This window comes from Salvelinus sp. IW2-2015, unplaced genomic scaffold, assembly GCF_002910315.2.
Source record: "Salvelinus sp. IW2-2015 unplaced genomic scaffold, ASM291031v2 Un_scaffold3024, whole genome shotgun sequence".
In the NCBI taxonomy this organism is placed as follows: Eukaryota; Metazoa; Chordata; class Actinopteri; order Salmoniformes; family Salmonidae; genus Salvelinus; species Salvelinus sp. IW2-2015.
This window is the reverse complement of record NW_019944316.1, coordinates 49,767-64,779: the sequence shown is the minus strand read 5'-3', so window position 1 is coordinate 64,779 and position 15,013 is coordinate 49,767. Positions and strand designations below refer to the sequence as shown.

General features: G+C 41.3%; 1 protein-coding gene across 2 annotated transcripts in view; it reads left to right on the top strand.

The window, feature by feature from the left end:
• Positions 1–3,412, top strand: part of LOC112075197 (zinc finger protein ZFP2-like) — a 14,966-nt gene extending 11,554 nt beyond the window's left edge. For both annotated transcript variants that reach the window (XM_070440803.1, XM_070440802.1), the window contains one exon: positions 466–3,412. In XM_070440803.1, the coding sequence (XP_070296904.1) occupies positions 466–1,454 (989 nt within the window). In that variant the 3' untranslated portion in view covers positions 1,455–3,412. The remainder of the gene's footprint in view (positions 1–465) is intronic.
• Positions 3,413–15,013: the final 11,601 nt, after the last annotated feature.

Below are 15,013 nucleotides of genomic sequence, written 5' to 3'. Positions count from 1 at the left end.
CAGAACACTACATCCATAACTAGTGGTTTCCTCATTAGCAGGGAGGAGTTACTACAACCAGATACACCACATCCATAACTAGTGGTTTCCTCATTACCAGATACACTACATCCATAACTAGTGGTTTCCTCATTAGCAGGGAGGAGTTTCTATAACCAAATTGCATTTGTATCGCCCTCGTAACGCAATTTTAGGAAACACAGAAAGGGGCTTATATTGGAGACCAAAAGTCGTCTGGCACAGTGCTTAGAGTTTCAACAACATGAATAACTTATTTCTAGCCTACAATCACCGATGTTACTACTAAAATATGACTATTCTTGCTCATTTTAAGACAATTATAACATTCATTACAGACATCAATTGTTGTACAACATCATGGCTACGCTGTTGGCATCACCTTTTACAGTGGATTTCCACTGTTGTGGGCCTTGAACCATTTGTCTGACTTTGTTGTTCACACAGGAGAGAGACGGGACTATCGTGGATCCTCTGGGGAGCCTCAACAACCTCATGATGCGGAAGAGGCAGAGAAGAGTCCCTCCAGACCAGAACACCTCAAGAAACACCTGCAGAGATCCACATGGAAGAGAACTCACTGCTGCTCTGACTGTGGGAAGAGATTCACCTCATCAGGCATTAAAATTCATCAGAGAATCCACACAGGAGAGAAACCTTATAGCTGTGATCAATGTGGGAAGAGTTTTACTACATCTGGCTCTCTGACAGTGCACCAGAGAATACACACAGGAGAGAAACCTTATAGCTGTGGTCAATGTGGGAAGAGGTTTACTCAGTCAACCAGCCTGATATCGCACCAGAGAATCCACACAGGAGAGAAACCTTATAGCTGTGATCAATGTGGGAAGAGTTTTACTACATCTGGCTCTCTGACTTTACACCAGAGAATACACACAGGGGAGAAATCTTATAGCTGTGATCAATGTGGGAAAAGTTTTATTCAATCTAGTTATCTGACAATGCACCAGAGAATACACACAGGAGAGAGACCTTACAGCTGTGGTCAATGTGGGAAGAGTTTTTGTCAATCTAGAGATCTGACAGTGCACCAGAGAGCACACACAGGAGAGAAACCTTATAGCTGTGGTCAATGTGGGAAGAGTTTTATTACATCTAGCATTCTGACTCGACACCAGAGAACACACACAGGAGAGAAACCTTATAGCTGTGTTCAATGTGGGAAGAGTTTTATTACATCTAGCATTCTGACTCAACACCAGAGAACACACACAGGAGAGAAATCTTATAGCTGTGGTCAATGTGGGAAGAGTTTTGTTCGATCTGGCCATCTGACAATACACCAGAGAACACACACAGGAGAAAAACCTTATAGCTGTGGTCAATGTGGGAAGAGTTTTGTTCGATCTGACTATCTGACATTACACCAGAGAACACACACAGGAGAGAAACCTCATAGCTGTGATCAGAGATAAAAGATCTCTGATCAAATATCAGAAAATTTATACATGAAGGAGTTGTTTCATGATATCAGTGAATTAATGTCACAATGTAGAAGCCTAAACGTCCCCTGTTCTATGGATTTCAGAATGATATATATATATTAGCCTGGGGGGGGAATCCAGGCTCTGAAATGGAAGAGTACTATTTATGTGATTTAACAAAAAGTGACTAACAAAAAAAGAGTTGTCCTCTAACCAGGGATGTACACATTGTTCTCAGATTCCATGTGGTTTTTGAGCTGTTAGTTTGAACAGGAAGTGCAACCTCATCTCCCTCCTCTCGGCACAATTGATTTCAACATGATATCGTTGAGTGATGACAAATGAGTGTTGTGTTCCTTTGTTTAGCGACCCCTAAATTTAAATGCATCACTCCAAAATGTAGCTGACTGTRTTCTGCAGGTTGTCCTCTAACCAGTGAGGTAAAATATATCTCCCATTTCCATGTGTTTTTTTTAGTTGTGTTAGTTTCAACAGCAAGTACAACCTGATTTCCCCCCTAATGGATATCAGTGATTTATTGCTACTTGTCAAAACAACAGCGTTTTTGGTGCTTGTGTCCGTGGTGAGGACCTCTTGGTTTCTGATTGTCTCAAGGTTGGGCAGTCAAAAAGATTTGTGTTTTGTGTTTAGCCAGTGTGTTCCATGGATCACACATTATTTTGACTTTCCSTATTGGAGATGAGTTTTGTTTGGGCACGTTCCAAGGGGACGAGAGTTCTAGAAGCTAGTGAGTTTTTGGAAGACGGGAGTTCTAGAAGCTAGTGAGTTTTAGGAAGACGAGAGTTCTAGATGCTAGTGAGTTTTAGGAAGACGAGAGTTCTAGAAGCTAGTGAGTTTTAGGAAGACGACATGTAGGGAGAACTGATTAAAATAAAATATACACTTTCTTTTTTCTTGTTTTTAATTGTTGACAGCCAGTAGACACCATGTTTATATTGTAGTTGATTATAATGTGAAATGGAAGTTGTTTTCTGTTGGTGGTGAGCATTCTCTTAAGGTGTTAGTCTTTGTTTTTTCCATTTATGTTTTGAGGTTGGACTTTAGCTCGTATAGCTCGTTAGCACGTAGGGCCCACTGATTGGTGTCACCTTGTTAGTCAGTATGTGTTACACCTGTGCTGGCTTGTCCATCTCGTTAGTGGGAAGGTGTTTCAGGTTCTATTTAAGAGTGTCTGGCCCAGTGCTCCAGTTGTCTTGATAGATGTGGAATGTCAACACCTTTAGTTGATCCACTTTTTTGGTTTACTTCCTGTCTAAGTTTGGTGTGGGTTTTTCTTTTGTTTTCCTCTTCTTGGGCAGATTTAGTGGGTCTCATGGTGGGTGTCTTTTATGTCCCAGTTGTTGTTACAAGTCAACTTTCAGTGGACATTGAGAGCAAAACTGCAACATTATGTTATAATACTTTTATTGGATCAAATGGTTGTTTTATGCAACAGAATAGAGGGTTCTTAGAACTATTGTTTCTGTGTGTTCTACTGAGGATGGGCCTCTGGGAGATAACACTGACAGGAGATTTACAATGTCTTCTGGGTGATAACCTAAAGAGACCGCATTCCAGAGCATGAGTTAATGTTTCTGTTCTATATGGTACCAGGGAGAGATGACCTCAGGGCCAGCCCCTCGTCTCTACACAAAGAGTACGGTTTTTACATGAGATACTGTCTGCTGTGAATTATAAGTATCTTTCATACAAATCTTAACCTTGTGACTCGTTCTATACATCTGTTGTTCGTCATGTAGGTTGAAAGGGTGGATCTTGGCTGTAAAAGACCTTTGTACTTTTGTCTCGTGGCTCTCAACAAATCATCTGGGGGTTATTTGTCGACCAGCCATCATTATCGTAGAGCACTCAATTGATTCACTTTATATGTGCGTTGTCTTGACCTGCTCCCTTATTAATAAGTGAATAAAGATTTAGTTTAAGAATAACTCTGACTTGTGTGATAAGTTTGTCTCATTTGATATTAAAGAAATTAACCACATTTGGCGATGGGGATGTGACTCTTCATTGGGTGACGCTCCTGACGACCTGGGTAAATGGTACACGAGGGATCCCTCTAACTTGGGATCTCAGGAGACCACACTTCGGGAACGGAGCAGATGGACCCACCTTTGATCTGAGAGGCAGCGAGCCGAGTGGATACCACATCTCAAACGTAGTTTAAAAAAAAGAAAAAGGTGAGTGAAACAAGCAGAGTTTTAAAAAAAGCCTCGTAGGCTTTGAGTGAGTATTCCTGTGTGAGGGGGGCATCTTGGAGGCGTAAACAGGGCCGAGGCAATAGGCTCTGAGTGTGTATTCCTGAGTGAGGGGTGAGGGGACACCTTGGATGTGTGAAGAGGGCCGAGCCAGCTATCTATGTGAACTGGATGCAAACTAGAATCTGTGTTTACTAGTTAAGACCATGTATGATATAGTATAAGCTAGTAAGGTGCACCTGTAATTATTCCCAGTATGAGAGGAGTTGCTAGATTTATTAATTAAACCTAGGAAGTTAGAGTGAAACAAGGTGGCTGATTAGCTGTTGATGTTGAAGAAGCGTCCCGTCCACTAGATTATACGTCAGTGGCAGAATCACCTGAATGACGCACATCGCCATCTGCTGACTGGAGTTGGTATCGCAGTTGAGAAAATACTTTCAGACAAAAAGCTAAATAGCGACTGCCTCTAAAAACCAACGACTCCCTTTGAAAACGGGCGATGCGGCATCAGAAACATTTATTATAGTGTAAAAATGTACTACAAAGTGCAGATAAACAGAATAACTTTGGTCATACCCACTCAGCACGTGACGTCGAATTATGGGCGAAATCAGGTCTCTGTTGTGGCCTCTATTTTGCCCTAAAATAGTCATCCCTAATTGGGTTGTGTATAACTATGTAAATGTCTCTCGGACAAGGTAACTTTTATCAATATACACTCTAAAAACTAAAGTTTCTTGGAGTATCCTTTAGGGGTTCTTCAAATTGAAACTGTGGGGGAACCCCTAAAAGTTATTCAAAGAACCTTTTGTGGGAACCCCTATAAGTTCATTGAAGAAAACCTTTTGGGGTTCATTTTTTAAACTCCCTGTCCACCCTCCCTCCATTATAAAAACATATTTTAATAATAACAATATTGACAATATTGATTTAAATAATTAATTGTTTATTTAGTGGCACCACAAATGTGAATTAATATTTGCAAAACAATTTACCAAACAAAACACATTACAAAATTGCAACATTTCTGCAGACATGTCAGACCATAATAAATAATACATTTACTTTGTATAGTGCTTTTCATGACATTTAAAATATATAAAATAATGATGTACAATAAAAACAACATACATTAAAAATGAATCATAGGTAAACTAACAATATTGTAGACTTGATGCTAAATACAGATTTTTAAGCTTTAGTGTGTATATCGTATCCACTTAGTTATGTTAGGAAGTTTGCCATCTTTATGACCGGCCCTGATAACTTCACCCCAACTTCTCTTCTCCCCAGAACACAGTAACTTAACAACATAAGTGTTTTTCTGACATTTTGGGGAAATTTAAGGGAAAATAAAAAATACAGCCCTAGCAGAGCCCCAAGTCCCATGGGGACGTCCTCGAGGGCGTGGATGTTCTCCCCATCAGCTGTAGTTTTATATAAGCATGCACACCTATGTTTATGAAGAAACAGATGATTGGTGCATAGGCATACCTTGTCACGGACATAAAGGCCACTCGGGTCCTCATTGAAGAGGTAGAACAGAATCGCTGCTGTGGTCTCGAGTCTGTCGTGGATAATCGTCTCAGAAATATAACACTCTTACAAGAACTTGTCAATTCAACATATGCTTTTAATATAATGTATCACAAGCCGTGTCAGTCCGCGGAAAGACCAACTTCCATAAGCACTGGCTCTGTTCTTATACACACACAGCACATGAGTTCATTACATACTTTAATTAAATTACTTCTCCTAGGTCATCTGCCACTATTATCCTTCATTTCAGGCTTCCTGCTTGTTTACGCCCAATAACGCCTGTATCCGCTCTTGATTAGATTATAATGGTGGCAGGACCCTCTTGTCTCCTAAAATTAATATATGTCTATCTTACCCTAAGCACTTATGGCCTTTACCCTAAGCACTTATGGCCTTTACCCTAAGCACTTATGGCCTTTCCTCTCTATTTAATGTTCATAATGGTGTCCTGCTCTTTCCATAAATGCACTTTAAAACACGTATGACTTCGGCCATTTTACTATCTGTTTTATCTTTGGTTTCCTGTTTTTACCAGAATGGCAAATGCACTCACTTGTTGCCTTCTCCTCCTATATTCTAATGTACACCTCTATGTCTGTCCCTAAATGTATCATTCACTCCCACAAGTCCTAGTAAAGTAAAGCAATGCTCTTACTACACTTACTAATTTTATTACAAAATACATTAGAGAAAGGGAAGGAATAAGAGCAAATACCAAATACCTCTTCTGTATTGTCCTTCAGGGACTGTCAAAATAGCAGGATGATGTCCTCACCCCTGCCTCGCCTCTCMACCTCTGATAGTCCTTGAATTATCTTTTTGTCTATATCCATTCCATGGACTTGATTCATTTATGAGAAGGTCTGAAAAGATAATTTGCACACATTTGTATGCTAATAGATGTCAGTTTGTATTGACTGCTATGTAGGTTAAATGTACACTTCAAATGCAGCTGTCCTACAACATATCTGTACCTTCTTCTTGATCCCAATTGCATTGTGTCCATGTTCTGTCCTATACGAATTTGAACAGAAGAGAAAATGTGTCAAAGAATAGTCTTACAAGCATTTAAATATATATATATATATTAAATAAATATTGAAAAATAAATGGCATCGACATACAATTGAATGCAAAATAGAAGAACATATTGGAGAAAGCACTAGCCAATACAGTACTGCCATACAGGCCGAACATCACATTTCAAGATATCTTTGTACACAAATTGTTCAATATTTTATCAGGCTGACTTGAAAGATTATACGCAACATTTTGCTGCGTGGCAATACTTGTGTTTGGATTCTGAAGGGAATTTATACAAAAGAGGTAGTCTGGACACTGTATTAATACCATTATGCATTTGAATCCCATCTACAGCTACCATCTAAGCTATTAATTTCCCTCCACAAGGGGGCAGACATGTAACGTTTCCAAAATGGGATAGTATTGTCCATGTAACGTTTCCAAAATGGGATAGTATTGTACAGGTAACGTCTCCAAAATGAGATAGTATTGTCCCTGTAACGTTTCCAAAATGGGATAGTATTGTACATGTAACATTTCCAAAATGGGATAGTATTGTCCATGCAACGTTATGCCCCCTTGTGAGTTAATAGTATTGCATGCTGTAGCAGGCTATATAAAGAGGAAGACCTCCATTGACGATTCAGTTCGTTGTAACATCTCGTCTGGACAGGTCACCGTTGTTAGTTAGTTAACGTTAGCTAGTTCATTATCACAAAAGTGAGAACTGCTCTAGATTGGAGACTTACGTTAATGAGTGTAAAGCCATGTTGGCTTTATGGAAACGATATACAATATATAGGAAAGAATATAGTTCAGGGAAATGATCCAAACCTAGTTCTGCCCAGTTAGGACATAACGTTATCTAGCTAGATAACGGTACTGTACTGTAGCTCATACAACACCGAAGGTCAAACCCGGCTTTCTAATATTTACGTTAATTAGCTATAGTAACGTTATGGAAGGTAATTCACAGAAAACCATCATTGTCTTCGTTATTCATTAGTATATAAATTATTTAGAGACATATTCAGAGCCAAACATCAACCCAACTTAACCTTTTTAACTGTTGTCGCATCCAAACTTGTCTCCATCGTTTTCAGTTGTAATTGCGAAGCTCCCGGAAGAAGTCCAGCAACAACGGAGGTTCCTCGATGAACCCACCTTCTAACAAGTTCTTTGAAGAACCTTTTGGGGGTGTTTTTCATTGACCAAGAACCCTACGGTTCTTAGGGGATCTGAGAACAACTCCAGTTGAACCCTTCATTTTTAGAGTGTAGTCGGCTCTATTTACTCTCAGATTCAAACATGCTGATTAGCATCAACGATCAAGTCAGCTGCTGCTCCGATCCAGTATGAGGTGAGACGGAAAACTGATGTTGAACCGGGCAGTCAGCTGCTGCTGCTCCAATACAGTATGAGGGGAGACGGTGAACTAATGTTGAACTGGGCAGTCAACTGCTGCTGCTCCAATACAGTATGAGGTGAGACAATGAACTAATGTTGAACCGAGCAGTCAGCTGCTGCTCCAACACAGTATGAGGTGAGACGGTGAACTGATGTTGAACCGGGCAGTCAGCTGCTGCTGCTCCAATACAGTATTAAGTGAGACGGTGAACTGACGTTGAACTGGGCAGTCAGCTGCTGCTCCAATACAGTATGAGGTGAGACGGTGAACTGGGCAGTCCGCTGCTGCTGCTCCAATACAGTATGAGGTGAGACGGTGAACTGATGTTGAACTGGGCAGTCAGCTGCTGCTGCTCCAATACAGTATGAGGTGAGACGGTGAACTGAAGTAGAACTGGGCAGTCAGTCATTCATTCTGTACTATGAGTCTGGTCTATCATTGTTGGTATTGAAAAAGCCTATTGCACATTGTGGTGGAAATTCTAACCAATAAGAAGAGACTTTGACATTCAAACAATCAACCTTTATTTGATAAGAATTGCAATAATGTAGCTGGTCAGCCCTACACTCTGAGGTGGAAGGCCGAGAGCTCGATGACACAAGGAGTTCAGAAGCCTTATATAGTCAAACTATCTTGTGCATATAGAAAACACGTGATCTTGGTATGTGTCCGTGTGTGGAGAAAGAGACACAGACTAACTGTGAATTGGTCGTCTCGTTCTGTAGCAACAGCTAGTTATTCTAGTTTTCCAGTGAGGTGTCAAAACAACAGGAAGTCACTCTAGACACAGTTCCTCTGAAGTAGATCAACGGTTCCCTGAATTGGGCCGAGCGCCTTTGGCCTGTCTGTCGAGAGGTGTGTGGTTACAGACCCAACACAAACATACACATAAACTTCTCAACCTTAAAGAAAACCTTCAACAACATTAGAAGTCATATAAACTTAAAGAGGTTAACATAGATTTTTCCCAAACAACATTGCACAGAGATAAATCAGATCCAGCCTGAACTGGTGTGATGTAGTAGGAGTTGTAGTTTCTCTAGATATAAATCAGATCCAGACTGAACTGTGTGATGAAGTAGAGAGTTTGTAGTTTCTCTTAGAGAATAAATCAGACCCAGACTAGACTGGTGTGATTGTAGTAGGGAGTTGTTAGTTTCTCTAGAGATAAATCAGAACCAGAGCCTGAAACGTGTGATGTAGTAGAGGTTTAGTTTCCAACAGGCCAATTTTCTAATAATTTAGCGCATAAAATGTAAAACTACAATGACCAAAATCCATTGCGTGCCTACTTGTCTTGTCTGTGTTTCTTTTACACCTGCCATGTAAAAGAGACGGAAGAATGCCAATGGTCAATGCTATCTGGGAATCCTTGGCCATCCCCACCCTAAACCCTAACCTTAACCACTACACTTAACCATTTTAAATGTCACTTCAACGGGCTAGGACGTCCAAGGATGTATCTCTACCTGGAAATTACATGATCTAAGTCAATGGCGTGTAAACTCTGGCCCGCGGGCCAGATTTGGCCCGCGGGGTAAATTATATTTGGCCCGCGAGACAATACCAAATTACTACTAGAGCTGGCCCGTCCGGTATTATACAGCGCACTTCACCGCTCTGCTGATGTTTCGCGCGCCAATCAGGACGGACCCAGAAAGGCCCTCTCCTCTGTGACAGTAGTCAAGCAACATAGACGCTACAACTGTCAGCGCGGCATATCCTTCCCAAAAATGGCGAAAAGAAAAGCAGAAAACGAGGAGCTTTCTGGACAAGTGGGAGGCAGAAATATCTTTCTCTGTGACATCTCGAGCCATCTCGATGCGCTGAACCTGCAGCTTCGAGGGGCGGGACGCATCATCACAGACATGTACGCTGCAGTGAGGGCCTTTAAAACTAAACTGTGCCTGTGGGAGAATCAGATGCTGCAAGGAAACCATTGCCATTTTCCCTGCTGCCCAAACCAATAAAAGCGCAAAATCTCTTACCGCCGTGTTCCCATGCGCACAGTTTGCTAAAAAACTCAGTGTTCCTCGCCGCTGAGATTTAGCCGGCGATTGTGCCGACTTCGATGTCCAGAAATGTAGGTTTGAACTGCTTAGTAAATCCCTTCGCAGTTTGATGTGGAAAATGCACCAACCAACATCCAAATGGAGCTGATTGAACTCCAGTGCCAACGACACGCTGAAGTCAAAGTAGTGTAAACGACCCTGGGTTTATAAGCGCGGGAATCGACTCTGCCGCTTGAGCATGCTTTTGCGGCACAGTCGATAGCGCGCCGGACTTCGGGCTAGAAGGTCGAGGGTTCGAGACCGGCTCCCTGCCTGTTTCATTACATTGGTGTCAGAAGTGATCGGACCTCGCATCCACGACAGTGCGGTTGCTTGGCCGGTGAGCGCGTTCCTGTAAGACGTAAAGTCGCAAGCTAGCGCGAGGACGCGCTCTTTGAAAGGAGGGAGTAGTGTAACGACCCTGGTTTTATAAGCGCGGAAATCGACTCTGCCGCTTTGAGCATGCTTTTGCGGCACAGTCGATAGCGCGCCGGACTCGGGCTAGAAGTCGAGGGTCGAGACCGGCTCCCTGCCTGTTTCATTACAGTATTGCATGCTGTGGTTGCCGCACAGTTTCCACGGTTCATCCCTGACACAATGCCTCAGCTCCGCACCCAAGCTGCTCAGATGCTCTCCATTGTTCGGCAGCACTTATCATGCGAGCAACTTTTCGTTCCCTCGATGAGAGATGACCAAAAACTCACAGGAGACGTCTGACTGAATGGTAACACCTTCGCGCGATCTTGAGGATTTCTTCAGCTCGAAGTCGGCCTGAGCCCAGACATTGATGAAGCTAGCATCCAGAAAGTAGATGCCAAAGGTTATCTCTCTGGCGTGGGAACACTCATGATGTACGATCAGTGTAGCGAATAACTTAATTGTTATTCGTTGGTGCACGTTCTTCTTGCCACAAGGGCATTGGGCTTGAATGGTTGGATTATTTATTATCATTTTATTTGTTAAAATTAATTGCAGTGGAAAAGTTTATTTTTTGGTATTTAAATGCAGAAGGCTGCCAAAATAGAAAAGAGGCATACAATTTTTTATTTACATTTGAGTTTATTGTTAATAAATGAATGCCATTTGATTGTGTTTTTTTTTTGATAATTCGGACTATTTTGCCATGTCTCACTATTGAAATTATATTATTGTATGGTAAATAAGCGATGCCTTGTTCCATATCAATGTTAAAGTCACAACTTGGTTTGGCGTCCATATTAAAAGGTTCATCTTGTTCAATGTGGCCCCGCGACTTGTTGTTCAGGTACTTAGCTGAGCGTTTGGCTCCCAACTTGGTATTGTGAGTTTGACACCCCTGATCTAAGTGATTAGATCGATGTTATTGCTATCAGTCATTAAAAGCCTTATTTACTTTAATAACTACTAAAATAGTGATTTTGCCAAGACAGCAGCTCTACACTTTATTGACTGACTGATCCATTCATCCTTCCATCCCTCCTCAGCCTTCCTCTCCTCTGAAGACCCAGATGAGGTGGGAGCTCAGTCAGAGAGCTGTTGAGGACTGGTTAGGAAGAACACTTCTACAGCCAGAGAGGGTGAGATGTCACACATGTTTAGATGGTAAATATTTATGTCCCATTTTTCTATTTAACCAGCGAAGAGGCCAATTGAGAACCAAGTTCTTCATTTAGTTCCCAGTGCGATGAGCAATCAATCACAACACAGAGTTACACCGTTAAACAAACGTTTATCAGTCAATAACACAAAAGAAAAATTGAAATAATCTCTACTGGTAGTAGGCGAGCAAAAAATTTGATTAGAAGAGTAGGGAGCGTAATAAAATAGGCCCATGGAGAGCGAAAAAATAATTACAATTTAGACATAATACTGGAGTGATAATGTGCGAGGATGAATGACGGTGGAGCAAGTAGATGATAACTGGGTGCAGAAAAGAGCAAGTAATAACATGGGGATGAGGTTGTCGGGTGTGCTACTTTACAGATTGGCCTCGTTGTAACAGATACATTGAGGGATGTACCTCACGTAAATAGGCCAAAAGGTATATGTTCCAATTCTATCTATGTTTATTTTACATTAGCCTCAAATTGTTCACTAATGGGTGTCTGTATTTCTACGCTTTTGCGGTATGAAGTTAATTTCCCCTCAGGCACACACATTGGTTCTTCATATTATGAAGCTAACTTTGTGTCAAATGTACTTTCCCACTATTCCCCCATCTCTTTACATTGCTATATCAATATTCGGTTGCGCCGACTAAATTCCGAACCAATGCCGATCACGTGGGCGGATCTAAACGTAATGCAGCCATTGTGAGCTTTTTGTGCATCCAGGACCTAATGCAGCTTGAGTGATCAGATGACAGATGTCAATTTAGTGCCAGAGTGTAACTGAGGCTGTAGATGCTCCATATCCATTACTTTTGGAGTTGTTGTATATAATATGACTAAATGTGTTTCTGTGTTGCCGGGGCAGTCAAGAAATGGAACAGCAAGGCCACAGAACATGACATAAGCAGAGCTGTGGGAGACAACCTCAAGCCCCTGGTATAGCCAGGGGTGGTGTTTACCACTACACCACGCCTTCAGCAGGCTGGAAATGTGGGATTGATACTGTTTTTCACACTAAGATGGATTGGTCAGTCATTGGGTTAATTTGTTTTGCAATATGTTCAAATCAAGTTTTATTTATACAGCACATTTCAGACATGCAACACAATGGCTTCACAGGAAAAAACTATGAAAATAAACAGAAATATTTAGTACACAAACATAAGAGGATAAAAAAACACTAACAACAACTTAAAGACTAATGAGCATCCTAAGGAAATGCCATTGATTAAAATGTTAAAATTTCCAACCCAAAATATTAGCTTGTTTTTTAGGAGGGGTTCTGAAAGACACTATGGGGGTGTCCAATGAAAATTGACTAGTAACAACAACTAGGACCTAAAAGACACCCACCATGAGACCCACTAAATCTGCCCAAGAGGGAAACAAAAGAAAAACCCAKAKCAAAACAAAGGTGGAGCAACTAAAGGTGTTGACTCTCCACATCTATCAAGACAACTGGAGCACTGGGCCAGACACTCTTAAATAGAACCTGGACCAGCTCAGGTGAAACACCTTCCCACTAACGAGATGGACAAGCCAGCACAGGTGTAACAAATACTGACTAACGAGGTGACACCAATCAGTGCGTCCTTATTGCTGACGAGCTATATGTGCTAACGAGCTATACGTGCTAACGAGCTATACGTGCTAATGAGCTATACTTGCTAACGTCCAAACATAAATAGAAAAACCAAAGACTGTAACACCTTCCCCCTTAAGACAACAAATATATCCTACATTTATGACTCAATTTATTAGGATTGTTAATAAAATTGATTATAGACCGATTTATTATACTGCGTCCATGTGTATAGGCTGCAAGTATGTTGAAATTAAAAAAWATATATTTTAAACTAAAACCAAACTTATATTGTACGTCGGTCATAGTCTTATTTTCAGTGACATTTTGCTAGGTGGGATATCCCCAATGTCACAGTTTAAACGTGTCCAAATCAATAGTCCAAATGCAGAAACAGTTTGTGATAAATTGAAAACGTAAAATGTACAATATACACAAACATCTGCCACAATAATCATATTACTTGTATTTTTTAAAACAAGCTCCTTATAAACTGCACAAGTACCAGAAACGCTGTTGTTTTGACAAGTAGCAATAAATCACTGATATCGATTAGGGGGGAAATCAGGTTGTTCGTGCTGTTGAAACTAACACAACTAAAAAAATACATGAAAATGGGAGATATATTTTACCTCACTGGTTAGAGGAAGACAGTCAGCTACATTTTGGAGTGATGCATTAAAATTTAGGGGTCGCTAAACAAAGGAACGCAACACTCTTTTCTCTGTATATACTCTCTTTTCCCTGATCCACCTCTACGCAGACGACACCATTCTGTATACTTCTGGCCCTTCCTTGGACACTGTGCTAACTAACCTCCAAACGAGCTTCAATGCCATACAACACTCCTTCCGTGGCCTCCAACTGCTCTTAAACGCTAGTAAAACCAAATGCATGCTTTTCAACCGTTCGCTGCCCGCATCCGCCCGCCTAGCATCACCACCCTGGACGGTTCCGACTTAGAATATGTGGACAACTATAAATACCTAGGTGTCTGGCTAGACTGTAAACTCTCCTTCCAGACGAAACAGTTGTGATAAATTGAAAACGTAAAATGTACAATATCAACAAAACATCTGCACAAATAATCATATTACTTGTATTTTTTAAAACAAGCTCCTTATAAACTGCACAAGTACAGAAACGTGTTGTTTTTGACAAGTAGCAATAAATCACTGATATCGATTAGGGGGGAAATCAGGTTGTTCGTGCTGTTGAAACTAACACAACTAAAAAAATACATGAAAATGGGAGATATATTTTACCTCACTGGTTAGAGGAAGACAGTCAGCTACATTTTGGAGTGATGCATTAAAATTTAGGGGTCGCTAAACAAAGGAACGCAACACTCTTTTCTCTGTTATATACTCTCTTTTCCCTGATCCACCTCTACGCAGACGACAAATTCTGTATACTTCTGGCCTTCCTTGGACACTGTGCTAACTAACCTCCAAACGAGCTTCAATGCCATACAACACTCTTCGTGCTCCACTGCTCTAACGCTAGTAAAACAATGCCATGCTTTAACCTTTCGCTGCTGCACTCGCATCGTCGCTGACCGCTGGCACGTCATCTACACATACATCTGGATGGTCCGACTTAGAATATGTGGACACTATAAATACCTAGGTGTCTGGCTAGACTGTAAACTCTCTCTTCCAGACTCATATTAACATTCCAATCCAAAATCAAATCTAGAATCGGCTTTCTATTTCCCAACAAAGCTCCTTCACTCCACGCCACAAACTTACCCTAGTAAAACTGACTATCCTACCGATCCTCGACTTCGGCGATGTCATCTACAAAATAGCTTCCAACACTCTACTCAGCAAACTGCAATGCAGTCTATCACAGTGCCATCCGTTTTGTAACAAATCACCTTATACCACCACCCACTGCGACTTGTATGCTCTAGTCGGCTGGCCCTCGCTACATATTCGTCGCCAGACCCACTTGGCTCCAGGTCATCTTATAAGTCTATGCTCGGTAAAGCTCCGCCTTATCTCAGTTCACTGGTCACGATAACAACCCGATCGTAGCACACGTTCCAGCAGGTATATTCACTGATCATCCCCCAAGCCAACCCTCATTTGGCGCCTTTCCTTCCAGTTCCTCTGCCAGTGACTGGAAGGAATTGCA